Raw genomic sequence first — 18515 nt, 5'->3', positions numbered from 1 at the left:
ACCCACCTCGGCTGAGCACCTCCCATGCGAACCATTCTACCCCGACAGAGAGGTTGGGTTACATCGATTGACACACGGATGCATAGATAGCTCCCCAAACAAAACCCCTTCTCATCCACATTCACCCTCTCTGCCTTACCCAGTATACTCCCTATTCGTTCACCCGCGTCCTTGGTTTGGCTCATGGTGGGAAGCCCATGAATCTGAACCCAAAACATCGCATTGTGAAACTGGACTCTGTTTACCGCTTCGCCAACACCGAGTTTATGGAGGATCACCAAGTACTTGTCAAACGTCCATGGGCTTAGCAGGAGGACCCTATCAAGATCTTGTTCATCCTCAAACTGAAAAAGGACCTTGTTCTCGCCCATATCGTACACCTCGAAATTTTTCGCAGTCCGCCACACCACTCTCAGCACCCTCGCCACCGATTCTAGACTTACTCTTCGCTTCGTACAAAATTTTCCCACCAGCACTTGTCCCATTTCCGTCACTGGTGGTAGCAGGTCCACCGCGCTTTCTTCTTTCTCCGACAACTATAAACCGGCGCACTTGGTTGCTATCTCATCCATGAGAGCAAGGAAGAAATGAGATACCTGTGCAAACTAGTTTCCACCACCGAAACAGGGAGAGGATATTTGCCAGAAGGCAAGACTTATTTTTCACCTATAAAGTTTCGTGAGAAACCTAGAGAGAAACATCATGTGAGCTATTTTTAACACTTCTAGCTTAGGTATTTGAAATATTATGGATAAAGGTTAGCTACAAAATTGGTTGTAACTTAAATCTACAACCTCACTCAATATTATTAACATTACTATATATTTCTAAAATCTAACAGTTGGATTAAATGTTATTCATGCTCTTAATACATATGTTAAATTTTGTGCTAATTTGATATTATTTGCTATATGCTCTATATGATTATATTTTGTGCATAATTTTAAACTACAAAAACTTGTACTTTAAACAATTTGTTGATGGCATAGTTATTGATCTTTAATTTTTTAAAAATTTTGCAAGTATGAAGGATATAAGATGAAAATGTAATCCAACGGTATATTTGTTAAAATTCACATCCAATAAAAAGATATTGAGTAAGGTTGTACCATAGGCTTTAACCAATTTTGTAGTTAAATTTTGTCCATATATATATATATATTGATTTAACTAAGATACAAAAAAGTAAGTTCTTAGTTTAAGAGATAAAGGGAATTTTGCATAAGCCAACGTGAAGGCTTTCAAGATTATTTTTTAATCAATTAACCATCTAGGATTACAACAATATCAATGTGCCTATTTTGTTAACATTAATTAAAATATTGTCATTAACCTTAAAAAAAAACCGATAATGCTACAGACATAACAATTTCTATAATATATATATATATATATATTTGTAACAGTTGAGTTAACAAGTTTTTAAGGTTTTCATTTGGGACCACCGTTGACATTTCTTTTTTACCTACCAATAACAACTTATCACTTCGGTAATTGAGCAATTTTTTGCAAGTCTAGACTTGTTTGATTGGAAATATTGCTTTTAAGTGGCTTGACGATGGCAATATGCCAAGAGCCTAATAGCTAGATTGGCTTTTTCCTGATTTTTTTTTTTATTTTTTTTTAACGAAGATGTTTATGGTCCATTATGATTGAAGGGGGAGGGAGGAAGGGTGATCAAAGGGGGGTAGAGTAGAGTTGGCATCGGCTTACTCTACTCTACTTTACTCTCCTTCTCCTCGGGAGAGGATCACCTCTAGTTTCCTTTAGTTTTCAAATAGATGAGTGACACGTGTAAATAAAATGATCCAACGGTTAAAAAATTATCAATTTGTGTTTTAAAAAATAGATGCAAAAGCAAACATTTTTTGAGATAAAAAGGGCTTGTTGGAGTTGGAGCAACAGTCGATGGCAACCTTCAACGATGCATGGATCGGCGGCCAAATTGCAAGCTGCACATGAGAGCAAATATGGAGGTCGGCTTCTTGGGTTTTACATATTAGAGGCCGTGGCATTGGTTTTGTGAACCACCAATTGATGGAGAAACTGTGACGACACGTAGATCAACGGCCACCGCGTGTGGCGGTGTGTGTGGGTGAAGATGGAGATAGTACTCTTGAGTTTTGCATATTGGAGGACGAAGAAGAGATCTGTGGCATTGACTTCACGAAAGGATTGAGAAAATCTAACAGATCTGAAAGGAGGTTTGGACTCGATAATGCGATTGCTGTGACTTTTGATAGTGGTGAGGCAGTGGCAGAGAGGCCTTGTGGAGGTGGTGAAGGCAACAATAGTCTTAGGTTGAATGATGTTAATGTATAGTAGATCAGTTTGGCTCCAGAGATGGTGAAGGGAGGGCAACAAAGAGATGAAAAATTGTTAAGTTTTGTCTAATTGTTGGATCATTTTATATACACATGTCACTTATCTATTTTAAAATTGGAAGAAACTGGAGGTTTTAAAACTGGAGGTGATCCTTCCCCCTTCTCCTTCTCCTTCTCCTTCCCTCCCCCTTTAATCCAAACAGGTTATTAAGATTTAGACCCCACTCTCTCTCTCTCTCTCTCTCTCTCTCTCTCTATGTATATATATATGTGTGTGTGTGTGTGTGTGTGTGTGTGTGTAGGGGTGGCAAAATTAGACACGACTCGTGAACTCGATACGACACGACATGAAATTAACAGGTTATGGGTTGAGTTTTAATGGGTTAGTTTTATATTCAGATTGACATGACTGATCCGTTTAATAAATGAGTTGGGTTAGTGTCTAATTCATAGAACTTGTTTAACCTGTCTGACCTATTTAATTAAATAAAAATTTACCAATATACCATTCAAATCCTAGGTATATAAACTTCTTAGTTGTTGTGGTTTATTTTTTTTGACATATTATGATTGATTATTTGTACTATTGATATATACTTTAGTTTTGAATGATTATTGTGATGTAATTACTCGTTAGTTCTGAATTTTATATTAAAAAATTTATTTTTTTGGTTTTTTATAATTCAATTTGGTTAATACTAAATTTTTTCTTTTTTCATTTTGATAAAATTTGATAAACAAGTCGACACGATTGACCTGTTTAATAAATGAGTCGTGTTAGGGTTGAAAATTTTTGACTCGTTTAATAGACATGTCGGGTTAGTATTGACCTATATAATCGGATACTTATGAGTTAACACGACACGAACCTGACACGCAAACACGAATTGCTACTCTTTATATGTAACAACTAACAAATTAGGAAGTGGCACATTAATATTATTATAATAATTGAGGGCGTAAATTGCAAAATTTTAAAATTTAAAGATCACTCAAACCCTCCTCGGATCATAATAATTGATTCATTGACCCACATATCATACCTGGTTATGCATGTATTATACTGGAATGTGCACATTATACCAAACGACTAATCACTCACCAATTATGTGTTTAGGCGGTTCTGATTGGAGATACAGCCAATATCATAGATTTTAATTTTAATTTTAATTTTTCCTTACCCACTTGCATGCCCATATGACAGTTGTAACGTAACGCTTTGACAGAGGTATCTATTGGGTGATGATTAGGATTGCCAGCTCACACACCCTGGCTCCAATCTCCCACATGCATCACCACCACACAACACCCTACGACACATCGATTACCCAATCAAAAAACGCCACCTGGACATTAAACAGGTGGCGGAGCTTGATTAGTTTCGGCGCTAATGTGCGCCACCGAGGCAAAAAGGTAAACAACAAAAAAGGCAAGTTTTAGAGTGCGGAGCGCATTTTAGCAACCCACCCACCATACTCGGAGGAGCTTAAAATTGAAGGAGGTGGTGAACCACTCAAAGGGCTTTCGTTTCCTATTCCGTAAAATTACTAAAATATCCATTAACTACCTCAATAACTCGCTCTCTCGCTCTCTCTCGTTCTCTTAAATTTCAATGCCCCTTCGGTTTTGACCTCTCGGAGACCCCTATCTCCCATTTTTTCTCTCTCTAAAACTCTCTCTCTCTCTCTCTCGCTCTTTCTCTCTCCCTCTGTGGAACTTTCCGATCTGGTACTTCTTGTTGCTACGATTGCTTTAAATAGTTTTAGCTTTCTCATTGTGATTTGTTTGATTCTAATTTTTTGTATTTTGCTTTGACTTGATTGCAGAGAGGTTAATTATTCGAAGGGGTTTCGAATTTTTTTAGGTGATTGATTTTTGATTAGAAACTATTTCAATGGCTGCTCCACCGGCAAGAGCTCGGGCCGATTACGATTACCTCATAAAGCTGTTATTGATCGGCGACAGTGGTACGTTTTTTAAAGCAATTTTCATTTTCTCGAGAACCAAACGGATCGTTTTGTGTTCAGAACCTAGATCGCGTTCCTGAGCTCGAAAAATGTGAAGATTTTCTGCATTGTATGTTTACTTGATTTGATTTTGGAATTTGGAAGGTTTTTTTTTTGGTTTTGTTTGGGATTTCTAGGCGTTTTGATGTGGTATCTGTGTAGATCTAGTTTGATTCAGGGTTTAAACTTGTTCTGACCTGATTTTTTAGCTTTTTGGAGTTGAAATGATGAGAATTTAATCAAACTATGTGAATTTTATGTCTTTGAGCTATTAGGAATAGGTGTTTTTGATTCTCAATGTTATATCGTTTTTGCGAAATAGCCTTGCTGTTGTGTATCTAAGTTATGATGGATTATCTGGATGTGAGATTGAACTCTGTTTTTCAATGACTGGCTTAGCTGCAATCCTTGATTCATTTGCTTACTAAATTGGGCCCCCAAATTGTGTTTGCCCATTTTTTTTTTTTATTATATAAAATCTTTCTGTATATGTTTTGACTGAGACTTGGTCTATGCTATCCTGATGGATTTTTTGTTTGCTTTTTACTTCAATTACAGATAATAAAAAAAGTGTTTTTATTAGAATTCTAGCAAGTTCTTATTTATTAATGCTTTAATTTGATTGCTTTTTGGTTGCTTGTTAAGTAGGGGTAAGAATTGATGTGATAACTAACTTATTTGTGTTTTAAACTTCAAATAGCCCTTTTCCTAGTCCTCAAGTACTCTTTTTTCAATATGTTTATATTGTTGAAGTTTTTGCTGCTTTCTTCTTCCTATTTTTGTTTTTCCTTATAAAATTCATTTTTAAGACAAATGTGCAACAATAGTTCCTAGCTTGCATTTTTTTTTTTTGGGGCGGGGGGGGGGGGGGGTGGGAGTTTCATGGGCGATAAGAGTTAACTTATTATTCAAATTTGACTTGGTTTAATTCAAGAGTAATGAGCTCTCCTGGTCTCCTCCTCACCCCTCCATTCTTTCTTTTTCTATATCATAAAATCATAGAAAGTGCATTGATTCTTAACTGGTCTGAGGCTTATTTTGATCTAGCACTACTATTTTGGAGCTCTTTGCTGTGTTTCTAACTTCCTATGTTGACCTACTTTACATCGAGTATCATATTCTCATTTATATATTTAGATGAGTGCCTTGAGGCTTATATGGGCTTTGGAGCTAGGTAGCTTTGGTGTTATGTGAGCTGTAGATTTTGGAATGGGTGGTTTCATAGGAATAGTGGAGAGGAATGTATTGAGTCGAACTTGATTAGTCTATTGAGGATCTATGACTGATCTTGAAAGTTTTGGGACTAAGGCTTTGCTGTTGTTGGTGGTTTCATGGGAATGTACTGATTCAACAGATTTATTGTGTATCCTTCAAGGGAATATGCATGACCAAAGTCTTTACCACCTACTTGTGATCAATCAGAAATTTTGCAGTCCTCTTCTAGCCTTGGGTATATCCTGTGTGCCTAGGGCTTAGGTCCCTGTCCCCCCCCCCCCTCTCTCTCTCTCTCTCTCTCTCTCTCTCTCACATTAGAAAGCTCTGGCTTGAAGATATTAAATTACTTCATGGTATAGAGACAATTAAGTGATATTAAAGTACTGCTCTCACACTTAGCAGAGAAAGACTTTTTAATTAGTTATGCTGATAAGTTTATGCTGTGTTTGGCGGAAAAAATCATTGAAACTTGTTCCCTTGTTTTGTGTGAATGGAAAAAAAAAAAAAAATTGAGCATATTAAAGGTAATGACTTTGCTACTTAGGTCATTGCCTTGCATAGATGGAGGATAGCAAGCATTTTCAATGTTAAAGCTTCTTCATCATCTAGGAAGCACTGACGCGGTTGGGAGGGTGCCGCACTAGAGTCCGACGCGGCTGCTTGCGCGTCGATGACGCGTCTGAGTTTTTTTATTTTTATTTTTATTTTATTTTACGGATTCATGCCGACTCGGCTCCGATTCCACTGACTTGGCTCTGATTCGCGCCGACCCGGGCCGATTCAGCCAGAATCGGAATGTATCGGCTGGCGGCCGAAACTGACCGAAATGGCCAAAACGGCCGAAATGCCGAAATCAGCCTTGAATCATGCCAAAACAGCCGAAATTGGCTTTGAATGAGGCCCAAACATCCTAAATCTGTGCTTCCTCAATTTTATTCTGAATATTTGTTGCTTCTTTTGTGTTTTGTGTTTCTTGCCTTCTTCTTTCTTTGTTTTGTGAACCAAGGACATATAATGTGTTTTTTAAGAATATTTTAATAGTAAAAATATATAGAAAATACAAATAAAAATATTTTTATTAATTTTTTAATCGCTGCACCCTGCCGCACCCACACCCCACTTTTTCAAAAATTGCTGAGTCCTGCACCCGCACCCGAATCCGGAAACACACTTGTGCTTCATAGTTTATCATACCCTTTTTTATTTATTTATTTATTTATTTTGGTAAGTAAACATATATTTTACTGCAAAGAGACTCCTTCATGTACAAGAGAGACAATGAAGTCTAAAGAGTTTATCATACCACTTCATTTCTACATTCATACTAGACCTTTTATACCTTTTCTCATTGAACTTTGAGAAACCTTTTTAGGATGAACTATACTTAACAAATATGACTAGTAATGAGGGCTTACAGTTGAGCACTTGTAGCCTATAGGAACTCTACATATTTTTGGAGACAAGTGTGCTATCTAGTTGAGTACTTGAGTTGAAGCTAGAGATTATATAATTTGTTAATTGGTTCTTTAACTTGATGATATGTTGACAATCTTGTTGGGCTCATAATATGTATTACTGTATCAATGCTTTTATTTTATATGTAATTGTGGTTTACTGGTTTTAGGCAGTGAATTTTTAGGGATTATGTTGTGAAGTTCAATCATAACGTTCTTAAAATGGATTAAGATCCTCTAGAGTTCTTAAAATCCTAGCCATTCATTTTAAAATGAGTGGATTAGATTTTACCACAACATCATTAATATTTAAAAAATGTTTTGAGTATCATCATTTTGGTGTCTATTTAAATTATTAATGATGTGGAAAAATCCAACCCACTAACTTCCAAATGAATGGATAAGATTTTAAGAGCTCTACAGGATCCTAATCTTTCTTAAAGATACTTAAATTAGATTTTACCACAACATCATTAATATTTAAAAAATGTTTTGAGTATCATCATTTTGGTGTCTATTTAAATTATTAATGATGTGGAAAAATCCAACCCACTAACTTCCAAATGAATGGATAAGATTTTAAGAGCTCTACAGGATCCTAATCTTTCTTAAAGATACTTATTGCTGGGCAGAAGCAGTGGAGAGGTTAAGTTTGAGTTGAACAGTGTGCATGAATCCTGGGGCACAGTAGCAATTTTTATAATATACAGTGTCAGTGCTGGAGGATATCAGGGGTTTAATTTTTTGGGGATATTTCATATCCATAACTAGAGAATGTGTTCTGGGCAATGAAAATTATCTCTCTCTCTCTCTCTCTCTTCAAGTTAATTTTCAGACTAGAAACACTGCTCCAAAATTTGACATTTTTGGGGATCTGTAATATCCATAACTAGAGAATGTGTGTTGGGCAATGAGATTATCTCTCTCTCATTAAGTTAATTTTGGACTAGTAACACTGCTCCTAAAATTTGACATTTTTTTTTTTTGATAAACCTAAAATTTGACATGTTGTTTCTTTTTCATTACTTCTACAGGTGTGGGTAAGAGTTGCCTTCTTTTACGTTTCTCAGATGGCTCCTTCACCACTAGTTTCATCACTACCATTGGGTTTGTATTCTTTGAATTGCAGCAGTTAGTGTTGGATTCTTGAAGAATTTTACCAATCTACCATGTCATTATTTCTCTTGCAGCATTGATTTTAAGATTAGAACCATTGAACTTGATGGAAAACGGATTAAACTGCAAATTTGGGACACTGCTGGTCAGGAGCGGTTCCGAACAATCACAACTGGTAATTCTTTTTAATTATTACAGGTGTAGATGTTCTTTAATTGTGGAAGGTAGATACTACTTATGAAGGGAAGTGATTTGGTGGGTAATTTTCCACTCTGAAACCAGTTGATTTGATAAGCTTTATCTTACAGTTTTGACAAATGGCATTTTCTAAAAATCAATTTAGTTTTTGGTGGTGCACTAGGATTCCATTAACAAAGAGTTTTTCACCTGGGCCAGTTGCAATTATCTTGGGCTTGGCTTGTTTGTTTCTTAGTGAACAAGCCTGAGCCAGTTGAAAGGCTCTTTATTTATTTATTTATTTTTGATAGGTAATAAGAATAATATTAATCAAGATGAAAAAAACGAAGAAAGCAAATACAAGGTGTTCATGACGGCGAACACAAGAGAAAGCAACAAACAACAAGGATTTTTTTTTTTTTTTTTTTTTTTGGGGGTTAAAATTCTCAATATTTCAAAATTAAGCTCATAAGCATATGAAATGGCTCAACATAGGATGGCAATAACCATGTATGGGTGAAAGAAAGTTGCTGACTCTCTCATCAGTTTCTAAAGTGCGACAGATGATCCCATCAATTTTGGTGCACCATCTTACTCCATAATTAAATAATAATGCCTAGGGCCAAGAGCCTTGTAGCTTGACTGGTACCTCTTTGTGTTTCCAATGAAAACATCCAGGTTTTAAATCCCCCCACCCCCAACTGTTGAATTATCTAGAAATAAATGTTTAGTACCTAAGCCCTTCTAGAATATAGATTCAAAAGAGGGTTGCTCTCTGTAACAAGCCCTCCTGCTTTTTTCTTCCACTACCATGTTAGCTGTAAACTTTGGTCCATTGCATGGGTTTTCTGTTCCATTGTTTAATATTATAATATAATAAAATTATTAAAGGAGTCCCCGAGCGGCCTGCTAACATATAAGTCAATTATTAGCTTGTTAAAACTGAACTTGAGTAGATACTGTGGTTTGATTTTAGCTTCAGCCAGGCTTAACATCTATCCCAAGCTCAAGCAGATAGATCTCTGCTTTTCTTGTTTGTGGCTCCGAAGATATGAACCTAAAAAAATTACTTATGGAAATGGGACTTTGGGAGAAGGGCAACTGAGAGAACTGCTGAAGTGGATCAGGAGCATTAGTTTAGGGTACATACCTAACAAAATGAATTGTAAAAATGGGACCTTGGGAGGAGAGCAACTGGGGGAACTGCTGATGTGGATCAGGGGCTTGAGCCATGGCACAATGAGGTTCACATTAATGGACTTGGCATTAATGCGTGGCATATTTGCATTGAGGCAGTTTGGAGGTGCAACACGAGAGTTATGCCCTCATCCTGGGAAATTGTTTTAGACCCCCCTTTCAAAATGCCCAATTGTGTCTTTTAACATTTTGCTCCAGTGAACCTTCTCAGGGATTCTGGTCGTCTCCACCACTTGGTCTCATTTACTGGAAAGTATGTTAGATAAAATGTCTAGGATCATCTGAATGCTGTATGTTGGTCTTTCTAATATGATCAAGATAGTATTGTTTAAACACTTATACTGGGTGGTTGGATGGTTTCTATTGCTGTTTTCTTGTAATTTTTTGTCTTTCATTGTTTTGAACTGCTGCTACAAATGCTTATCGAGGTTGCGTCTTCATATTATTTTCCCTAGTAACTCTGTTTTTAAATTTTTATTTCCAGCTTACTATCGGGGAGCCATGGGTATTTTGCTTGTCTACGATGTGACTGATGAATCATCTTTCAACAGTAAGTCCCTCACCCCTCTCTTCTTTTCTTATGTGCTTGTGCACACACATAGATAGAGCAGTTAAAGATTTGGATAATTGGATGTTTATTTTTTTGTTGCATTATCAAGTCTCACTGAGGTTGTTGGTTGACAATTTATGGTGTCTTGGATTTCTACTGCTTTTTTATAGACCTGTCTTCTCACTGTTTACAGACATTAGGAATTGGATTCGCAACATTGAACAGCATGCTTCAGATAATGTCAACAAGATACTGGTAGGGAACAAGGCTGACATGGATGAAAGCAAAAGGGTATGTTCCTTTGTGTATGATTATTCATAAAGCCTCTTTTGCTCTAGGGTGAAAAAAAGAAAGCTTACTTTGATTAGTATCTAGAATTAATCATCCTTCTAGTTCCTTCATTCTGCCTTTGTGGATGATTGTTTGCACTTAGCATCATCCCCAATCATCTTTTATTATAATCTTGCTTTTTTTCTTGTTAGGCTGTGCCTACATCCAAGGGCCAAGCACTTGCTGATGAGTATGGTATCAAGTTCTTTGAAACTGTAAGTAATGCTTACTCATTATTGAAACTTGTTAATTAGTTTAGTTATGTACTCAAATGCACTTTTCCTTGCAGAGTGCAAAGACAAATCTAAATGTGGAGCAAGTTTTCTTTTCGATAGCAAGGGATATAAAGCAAAGGCTTGCAGACACAGACTCTAGGGCCGAGGTACTTTAAAATCCTGCCTTAAAAAACTTGAATAAGAATGAAGTATAAATGATACTACTGGTGGTCACTCTTGGTATCAGGTTTTGAAAATGTCTTTCTGTGGTTGTCATTGCAGCCTACAACCATTAGGATCAATCAACCAGACCAGGCAGCTGGAGCTGGTCAAGCTGCCCAAAAATCAGCTTGCTGTGGATCTTAAGAACACCCATTGTTTGAGCAGGGACATGTCATGGAGGTCACACTGTCTGGAAATGGAAAAAGAAACAGAAAAAACTAATTGTCATAACAATGTGATGGGTGCTTGTAATTTTCCTGACTCATTCTTTCCGAACTTGTTTTAGTGTGTGAAGGGTAGCTTCTTTATTTGAAAATCTTATTTCGTGGCTAACATTTGATGTGTATCTTGTGGCAAACGACAGCTTTATTTGTTTTCTACCCGCTTTCTTTCTTTTGCTTGGGAAATGAACAGTTTATATAAATTGTAGTTTCTAATGTAGAAAGACGAGTTTTGCTTTTTATTAGATGAGTAAATTTGCCCCTTGAAAATCGAGTTCCTTCTTGAAAGAGACTCTAAAAGACGTGGTTAACTTCTTATAATAAGCCGACTTGTAAAATTGTAAGGTGTAAACAAAGAATGTCTCTGGATTATAATTTTGATCCTTGGTTAAGTACCTATTTCCCGTTTATCAGCCAGCTGAGATTAAGACCACGGTTTTGGTCACTGGATCCATATTCTTCTTGGCCTCCCCAATCCCGACATCTTGTTTCATATAGCAATCTTAAAAATGCCTCCTCTTTTATTACATCAGCAATTCGAGAGAAGCTTCCCTCAGGAAATATTCAGATTTAAAGACACCATGGGAGTTTTGTATGTGTTTTATACTAAACTTGGCGAGGATGAAGGAAATGAGTCCGATTCAACACAACATGAGAGTTATTCAAGAAGTGAAGCAACTGATTTAAACTTTACTCTATAGGAGAATTAAACATGATAATCTGAATAAGTTTTAATGTTTTATTGTTGTATACGTACACTCTTGGATCTGTACATCTGAAACACTTAAGTTGGATGAGAAAATCACAAGCACTAGTTTTCCATAACATAATAAATACCATTGCAAAGCACCTCATCTCGATGGATGAAAGCACAATATCATGTTTTACATCATTCTGCACCAAAAGAACAAAAAACACCTGTTCTTCCTTACCAAGTGATTATATAATTTACAAAAGAGTTGTACTTGCACCGAAAGAACAAAAAAACACCTGTTCTTCCTTACCAAGGGATAGAGTACATAATTTACAAAAGAGTTGTACTTGTTCTATGCACATTTCACCTTATATTACACTCTGACTAAGGCTCATCTAGAATACTCCTATATATTCAGTTCTTCCTTTCCATATATACGCTGAAGCTCGCGAGTTGCTGCTTGAAATGATTCTAGAAAAAGAGAGGAAACAAAGAATCAAAACAAAAATAAATTAAGTATGGGAAGAAAGAAGAAGATTAGTGTCACAGTTAAAATATGGCAGCCCCCCTCCCCCCAAAACAGTGGGAGAGTTAATGAAAAGCTAAACCATGAACATTTTTTATAAAGAAAAGAAAAGAAAAGAGAGCAACAATTGATATGTATGAATTTTTGCTACCTTTCCAAATGCGAAAGGACTTCTGATTAATAGGTGCTCCAAAAACAGTCTGAATTGCATCAAACAACAAACTCTCAGGCGTGCTTCTTAATTCTTGTACAATCTGATAGATAGTCTTTCCATTCTCGAAGTATATGTGATTGTTTGGATGTTTTGTTTTACAACCAGCATGGCGCTCAAACTCATAAGCATTCAGCACCTATGCAGAAACCATACAGATTCAACAGTTAGCTCTCAAGATATTTTGCTGCACCAAGTTATGAATCAATGGATTACTCACCTTAGAAAAATTGCAAGACTGACACCCACAAAGATATCCAGAACCTTTTATAATTCCACGAAGCTCCTAGTTAAATGTAAAAATATAATTGTAAGTCAGTAAAGTGAAATGGCAACTGAAGTTCAAAAAATGAATGAAAAAAAGAAGGGAAATTACCTCCCGTGCCAAGGAAACATACTTCACAGGAACACCATCAAGCATGCCCGTTGAGATCAAGCTTCTAACATTAGAGGGGAAGCTGTTTGGAGCTTCTTTCCTTGATGTTTTGAATTCTGGCTTATTCTTGGAAACAGATTCAGGTCTTAATTTAGCTACTGGAGTGGTACTAAGAACCGTATTGGCATTTGTTTGATCTGATTCTTTCTCGTGGGCTGTTTCTAATGTTTGAACTGAAGACTGAGTGTATAATAAATCATAGTTGCTGACTGGCCTTCCCACAGGGATAATATCTTGTTCATCAGGAAACCCGCCAAAAGATATTATATTAGCTTCCCCCTTACCGTACGTGTCACCCATTGAAATGGAATTACCATCTTCATTTCCAAAGGTGGGACCTGTCGATCTGATATTGGCATCTCCCCTATTGTAGGTATGACCCATTAAAGTAACATTGTCATCCTGGTTATAAGGCTGCCCTATTGATGCAAAACCAGCTTCACTTTCTCTGTTATAGGCCTGACCTGAAGACAGGTGACTGATATTTTCCCCATTAGAATCGTGTCCCTTTGGCATATGCACCCCATTATCACAATCCTTAACTTGATTGACTTTGACCTTTCTTATTCCACCATAGGTAAGACATGTTTCAGGATCTTCCATAGCATGAGATATGGACAAACCAACAGATGCGTCTTCTCCAAATTGTTCATCCATACTCTTTCTTCTCACATTTGGATTCTCTGTTTCAACAACAATATTCCTTTCAGCAAAATTGACAGGCCTCGCTGTTTCAGATCCAAAAAAGCGGTAATTGAACTGGCTTGGGACTGAATGAAAACTTGAGGCATTCTCCCAAGAAGGAATATTAGCATTTGACATTCCTGAACTTGATTTGTTGTTTGGAGCTTGCACTGCTTGCTTCTTGTTAGGGAACAGCTCTGTTTCAGCAGCATCTACAAACCATTGATGTGATCGCTTTGGTTCAATTCTGGAAGTATTATCAAATGTTGGGTCTACATCGTTTACATGTCCAGCACCCTTTGACATCCAAAATCCCTTGTCCTGCAAAGACTGCCAGAATCAATCACTAAACTGTTACAGACACTAACACAGCATGCAAACACTTCCTTATGGTGAATACGAACAGAAAGGTTTAATTCAAACATCCAGTTAGTCACAATACACAAGGTTCATTTTCCCCCAGCTCTTCTCACCCTTAATATATTTTCTTCCTTTTCCAAAGAATTGGAATATACTTTTACATATCTTCTTAAAATTTGAATGGTGATATTTTCATTGTCTAGGTAAAGGACAACAAAAGTTATAAAAAAAAAAAGAACCTTAATATCTTTAATGAAATTTTATTACTTATTATATAAGCATATTAGAGTTTACAAAGGAGTGCTGCTAGCAAAACACAGAGCACAGTGCAAAATCAGGCTCAGAATACTGCATACTTGCAGCCAAACTGAGCCAACATATACACTCAATTAATTCCTCCCTCCCTCACTATTACAGATTTACATCTTTTCTAGGCTTGCCAAAATCCGATCCATCCAACCAAAAGGAATACATCATTAGCCTCCAACCTACCATTTTCTGAAGCCTAAGTATTTTTAATCTAAAATAAACTAGGATAATAAAAGAAAGAGAATCTAGCAAGCAAAAATGGCAGTGTGAAACACTTGTAGCCCTAGAAGACCATCCTCTCACTGGCAATGAACCATCGGTCCATCACATTCCATATACCGTGTGGAAGCCGTTTCAATTTTTTAACAATGGATCATTTCAAAATTTAAAAAACCTTCAAAAGAACGGGTCGACCCTGATCAATTCTCTCACTTCAACCTCAACCATGCCCAGAAACTTAGTTTGGAAAAAGACATTCCATATCAATAAATATCCAAAAATATTAAATTTATAAATGTCCCAACATTGAAGCTGCAAATTCACTCAAATGCCATATTTTTCACAAACACAGTAACACACACATATATAATGACAAAACAAAACATTAGTAACAAACAAACAAACCCCAAAACCCAAATAATAATTAAAAAAAAAAGAAGAGGAAGCACTACATGGGAAAAGTTCCAACATAAGAATTAAGAATCTAGAAGGTACCATTTTTGCTTTGCGATTCAATTTTCACTTTCACCGCACGTTGTTTACGTCTCAATGAAGTATTTAAGAATATTATTCAGAGTAACATCTGCGAAAGACACCGAAGCTTTGCTTTTAGTGTACGGACATACAATTAGCCAAAACAAATTAAAAAAAAAAAAATTAATTGCAAAATGAAACATTGTATCAAAATCTCTTACAAATTCATATTTAAAACGAAACCCTAAACTGATATAAATTTTCAGCAAAAAAAAAAAGAAAAAAGTTGAACGTGAATTTTCAATTTTCAATTGCAAATGAGTAACAGAAATGCGATTGCCCTAGAAATGGAGAATTAGAAAGAAAGAAAATTGACGATCGGTACCTTCGACGATGACCGGTAAACTGACCAGACCGTGGATATCCGGTCGGAAGTGGGTGAATTTTCCGGCGTAGCCACACCTGCGGTGAATGTTTCTCACAGAGAAGAAAAAAAAAAACTGGATATGTTTGAGTGTGAGGAGCACTCGATTTTTTCTCGGAGAGGGGAATATAAAAAAAGTGGGTAAAATCGCATGAGATAGAGAAACGGTTTCGATTATCTACATCGTACACGTGTAATACCAAATGAATCTGGACCGTTGGTTCGGTTGAGTCAAGTCATGTAGTACGTGCGGGTAAGAGAATTTAGAACGAGTGGCAAATGGGGATTGAGGCTCTCTATACACGTGGTGAGATTCTGGTGGATAATATGGGCAAGAGTCAAACAACTGAACTTGCAACTTAGCCATGTCATCTGCCAAAGTCATTGGTGCAAAATAGAATAGATTCACTTCCTTGATGGAAATTAATATTATTTAAATTAATTTATACTATTATTTAAAGAGTTTTTTTTTTTTTTTATTTAGGTTTTTCATTTTTTAGTTCAAAATTTTTTTCATTTGCTTCAAAAATGTAATTCTAACTCTTACTAAAATATTGTCTAAAAAATAAAACTACTCTCATGTTAATTTTCAAATTGATTTATTCACTTTGCTTCAAAAAAAAAGATTTATTTACTTATAAATTAGATTTTTAAAATAAAAATTATATATATATTGTAATAAAAAAAACAAAGTATTTTTTTCTACAAAATAGGATCACTAAAAGAAAAAGAAAAAGAAAAAGAAAAAGTCTTTTCGCACGCGCGAAGCGCGTGTGATGAAGCTAGTATTATTTAAGGAGCTTTTCCTATTTAAATTCCTTATTTTTTGGTTTAAAAATGTCCCTACACCATTATGTTTAAGTGGACACAAAACTAAAAGATAATTTGGCGGTTAAAATACAACTCTAATTCTCACTAAAATATTTCCTAAAAAATAGGGCTACTCTCTTGTTAATTTTCAAATTTTTTATCCAATTATAAATTAGATTCTCAAAATAAAAATTATATATATAAAATAAATTATAATCACTGATTCTTTTATGTTTTATTTTTTATTTTTTTTCCTGAATTATGCAATAAGCCAACGGTATATCAATGATAATGTTCTCCATAACTAAGTTTTGGTTATATATATAGCATTTAAAGTTTTGGTTATATATATAGCTTTTCAATTAGTTCGTGCATTACTATTAAAAAGAAAAAAGAAAAAGAAAAAGAAAAAGAAAAAAAGCTCGTGCATTGCACTAATTAGTGATTAGTCATATATCATATCATAGCATCATATTTTATTATATTATATATAATAAAAGTTGGGTTTAGACACTGTGGTTGCGTCACGTGACTTCACCAAATTATAGAAATTTTATTAAATTTTTAAAGAACTAAAAAAGAATAGTATACTACGAGGACTCTAATTTATTCTTATCATTAAATAAAATTAGATTAACATTATTTTTTATTTGTTAGGATATATTTCTTAAATTAAGGGATATTATTTAACATGCGCAAATCTAAAATTTCAAAATTTTAATATTATTAAATTGATATTATTTTATCAGAATATCAAGCTACAAAACTTCATTATTAAGGGATAAGCACAATCCAAATTCTTCAATTAATATTATTAAATGCTTTGTAGCTAACTCTCTGGTCGCATTAATGTGGAGGTGATGCCTAAACAGTAGTTTTCAGCCTTACAGTTACTACATGAAGACTTATGGAAGGTGCCAATGGGACAAGTATCAACACCAACTATCTAGCTTGCACGTGAAGGGTAAAGATGAGAGGAGAAGAGAAGAGAGTATAAAAGAAGGAGGAAGCAGCGGGAGAGGGGGATGGAGATCAAGAAGAAAATACTATAGCAATCAGGAACCAAATTTGTAATCAAACTTAAGAGCAATATATAAGAATTGATCTCTTTGGATCGTGCCGAGGACGATTTTTTGTAATTAAAACTTGTTCATTTTCAATTTCTTGTCATTGGAACCCACCTTATTTGTTGTCCAATTCATTTTAGCCTAGTTTTCCAACCCATTATCTACAAATTTATTGTTTTGAGTTTTTTAGGCCTAAGTCCATCTACTTTTTGGGCTAGAGACTCAAATTAGGTCCTCACAATTGGCGTCATCTGTGGGAATTAGTGGTGATACAATGAGTATAATGTTCAACGATGGCAGGTTGGGGTCTAAACCAGGCGGAATCTTTGGGGTCTCAGTGTCAAGATCACTTGTGTGATCTGGAGCAGAGAAGGGACCGGGAGGGGAGTGTGCATACTACTCATACTAGTAAGAGCCATTCTTGGGGTGGTAGCCATCTCTTTCATGAGAAAAATACCAGAGCCATGCAGCTGGAAATTGATCACTTGAAGAGAAGCTTATGCCACGAATGGCGAAAGCAAGCTCCTTCCAATTCCGATTGCTCTTCCGACAATAAAAAGGATGGTAGCTATAGGTGCAGATCAAGGACCCCTCCTAGTGAGTCTTTCTTTTATGATGAAGAATACCATCATGAGCGCAGAAACAGAAATTCATCTTCGAGAGGCCTGAGAAATGATGTTATGAGTAGAGCACTCAACCAAATTTTTAGATTACCTTTTACGCGCAGGATTGAAGGAGGGAGACTTCCTTGACAATTCACTCAGCCCACCTTCACCATGTACAATAACAGACCTTGTGGAGCACGTTAGCCACTTCAATCAGAGAATGGCTGTGCACTCTAAGAATGAGATATTGATGTGCAAGGTATTCCCATCCAGCTTAAGGCCTGTGACGATGAGGTGGTTTGATGGTCTGGGCGTTGCTTCCATTAATTACTTTAAGGAACTCACCTAGGCATTCGGATCCCGCTTTATCACATGCAGCAGGGTTTCTCGGCCTTTGGATTCTTTATTGTCCCTGTCCATGAGAGAAGGAGAGACCCTAAAAATGTATTCGGACAGATATTGGGAGGTGTTCAACGAGATTGATGGTGATTTTGATGACGTAGCCATCAGGACTTTCAAGGTTAGCCTACCTACTGAGTATGGTTTAAGGAAGTCTTTGACTGGGAAACCTATCACCAGTGTACACCAACTCATGGATCAGATTGATGAGTATAAGAGGGTTGGGGAGGACCAACAGCAAGGTAAGGGAAAGGGTAAGGTTATCTCTCA

General features: G+C 36.0%; 2 protein-coding genes across 3 annotated transcripts; one reads left to right on the top strand and one right to left on the bottom strand.

Annotated features, from left to right (window-relative positions):
- Positions 1-3906: 3906 nt before the first annotated feature.
- LOC111988654 (ras-related protein RABE1c) lies at positions 3907-11269 on the top strand. Its single transcript, XM_024020438.2, has 9 exons — positions 3907-4052; positions 4151-4291; positions 8034-8106; positions 8190-8290; positions 9974-10039; positions 10233-10330; positions 10522-10584; positions 10659-10751; positions 10867-11269. The coding sequence occupies exons 2-9, from the start codon at positions 4219-4221 to the stop codon at positions 10948-10950; spliced, it is 651 nt and encodes a 216-aa protein (XP_023876206.1). The 5' UTR covers positions 3907-4052; positions 4151-4218; the 3' UTR covers positions 10951-11269.
- A 573-nt stretch (positions 11270-11842) lies between these two features.
- Positions 11843-15482, bottom strand: LOC111988714 (uncharacterized). Of its 2 annotated transcripts, none has more exons than XM_024020508.2 (6): positions 15326-15482; positions 14962-15049; positions 12835-13908; positions 12679-12744; positions 12399-12597; positions 11843-12192 (listed from the first exon to the last, which is right to left on the bottom strand). In XM_024020508.2, the coding sequence occupies exons 2-6, from the start codon at positions 14962-14964 to the stop codon at positions 12128-12130; spliced, it is 1407 nt and encodes a 468-aa protein (XP_023876276.1). In that variant the 5' UTR covers positions 14965-15049; positions 15326-15482; the 3' UTR covers positions 11843-12127. The 2 variants fall into 2 exon arrangements, with proteins under 2 accessions (XP_023876276.1, XP_023876277.1); XM_024020509.2 differs by having other exon boundaries at positions 12835-13899.
- Positions 15483-18515: the final 3033 nt, after the last annotated feature.

Source organism: Quercus suber, unplaced genomic scaffold (genome assembly GCF_002906115.3).
Source record: "Quercus suber isolate HL8 unplaced genomic scaffold, Cork oak 2.0 scaffold_427, whole genome shotgun sequence".
Classification (NCBI taxonomy): domain Eukaryota; kingdom Viridiplantae; phylum Streptophyta; class Magnoliopsida; order Fagales; family Fagaceae; genus Quercus; species Quercus suber.
The sequence above is the reverse complement of the archived record's forward strand: the minus strand, read 5'-3'. Positions and strand labels throughout refer to the sequence as shown.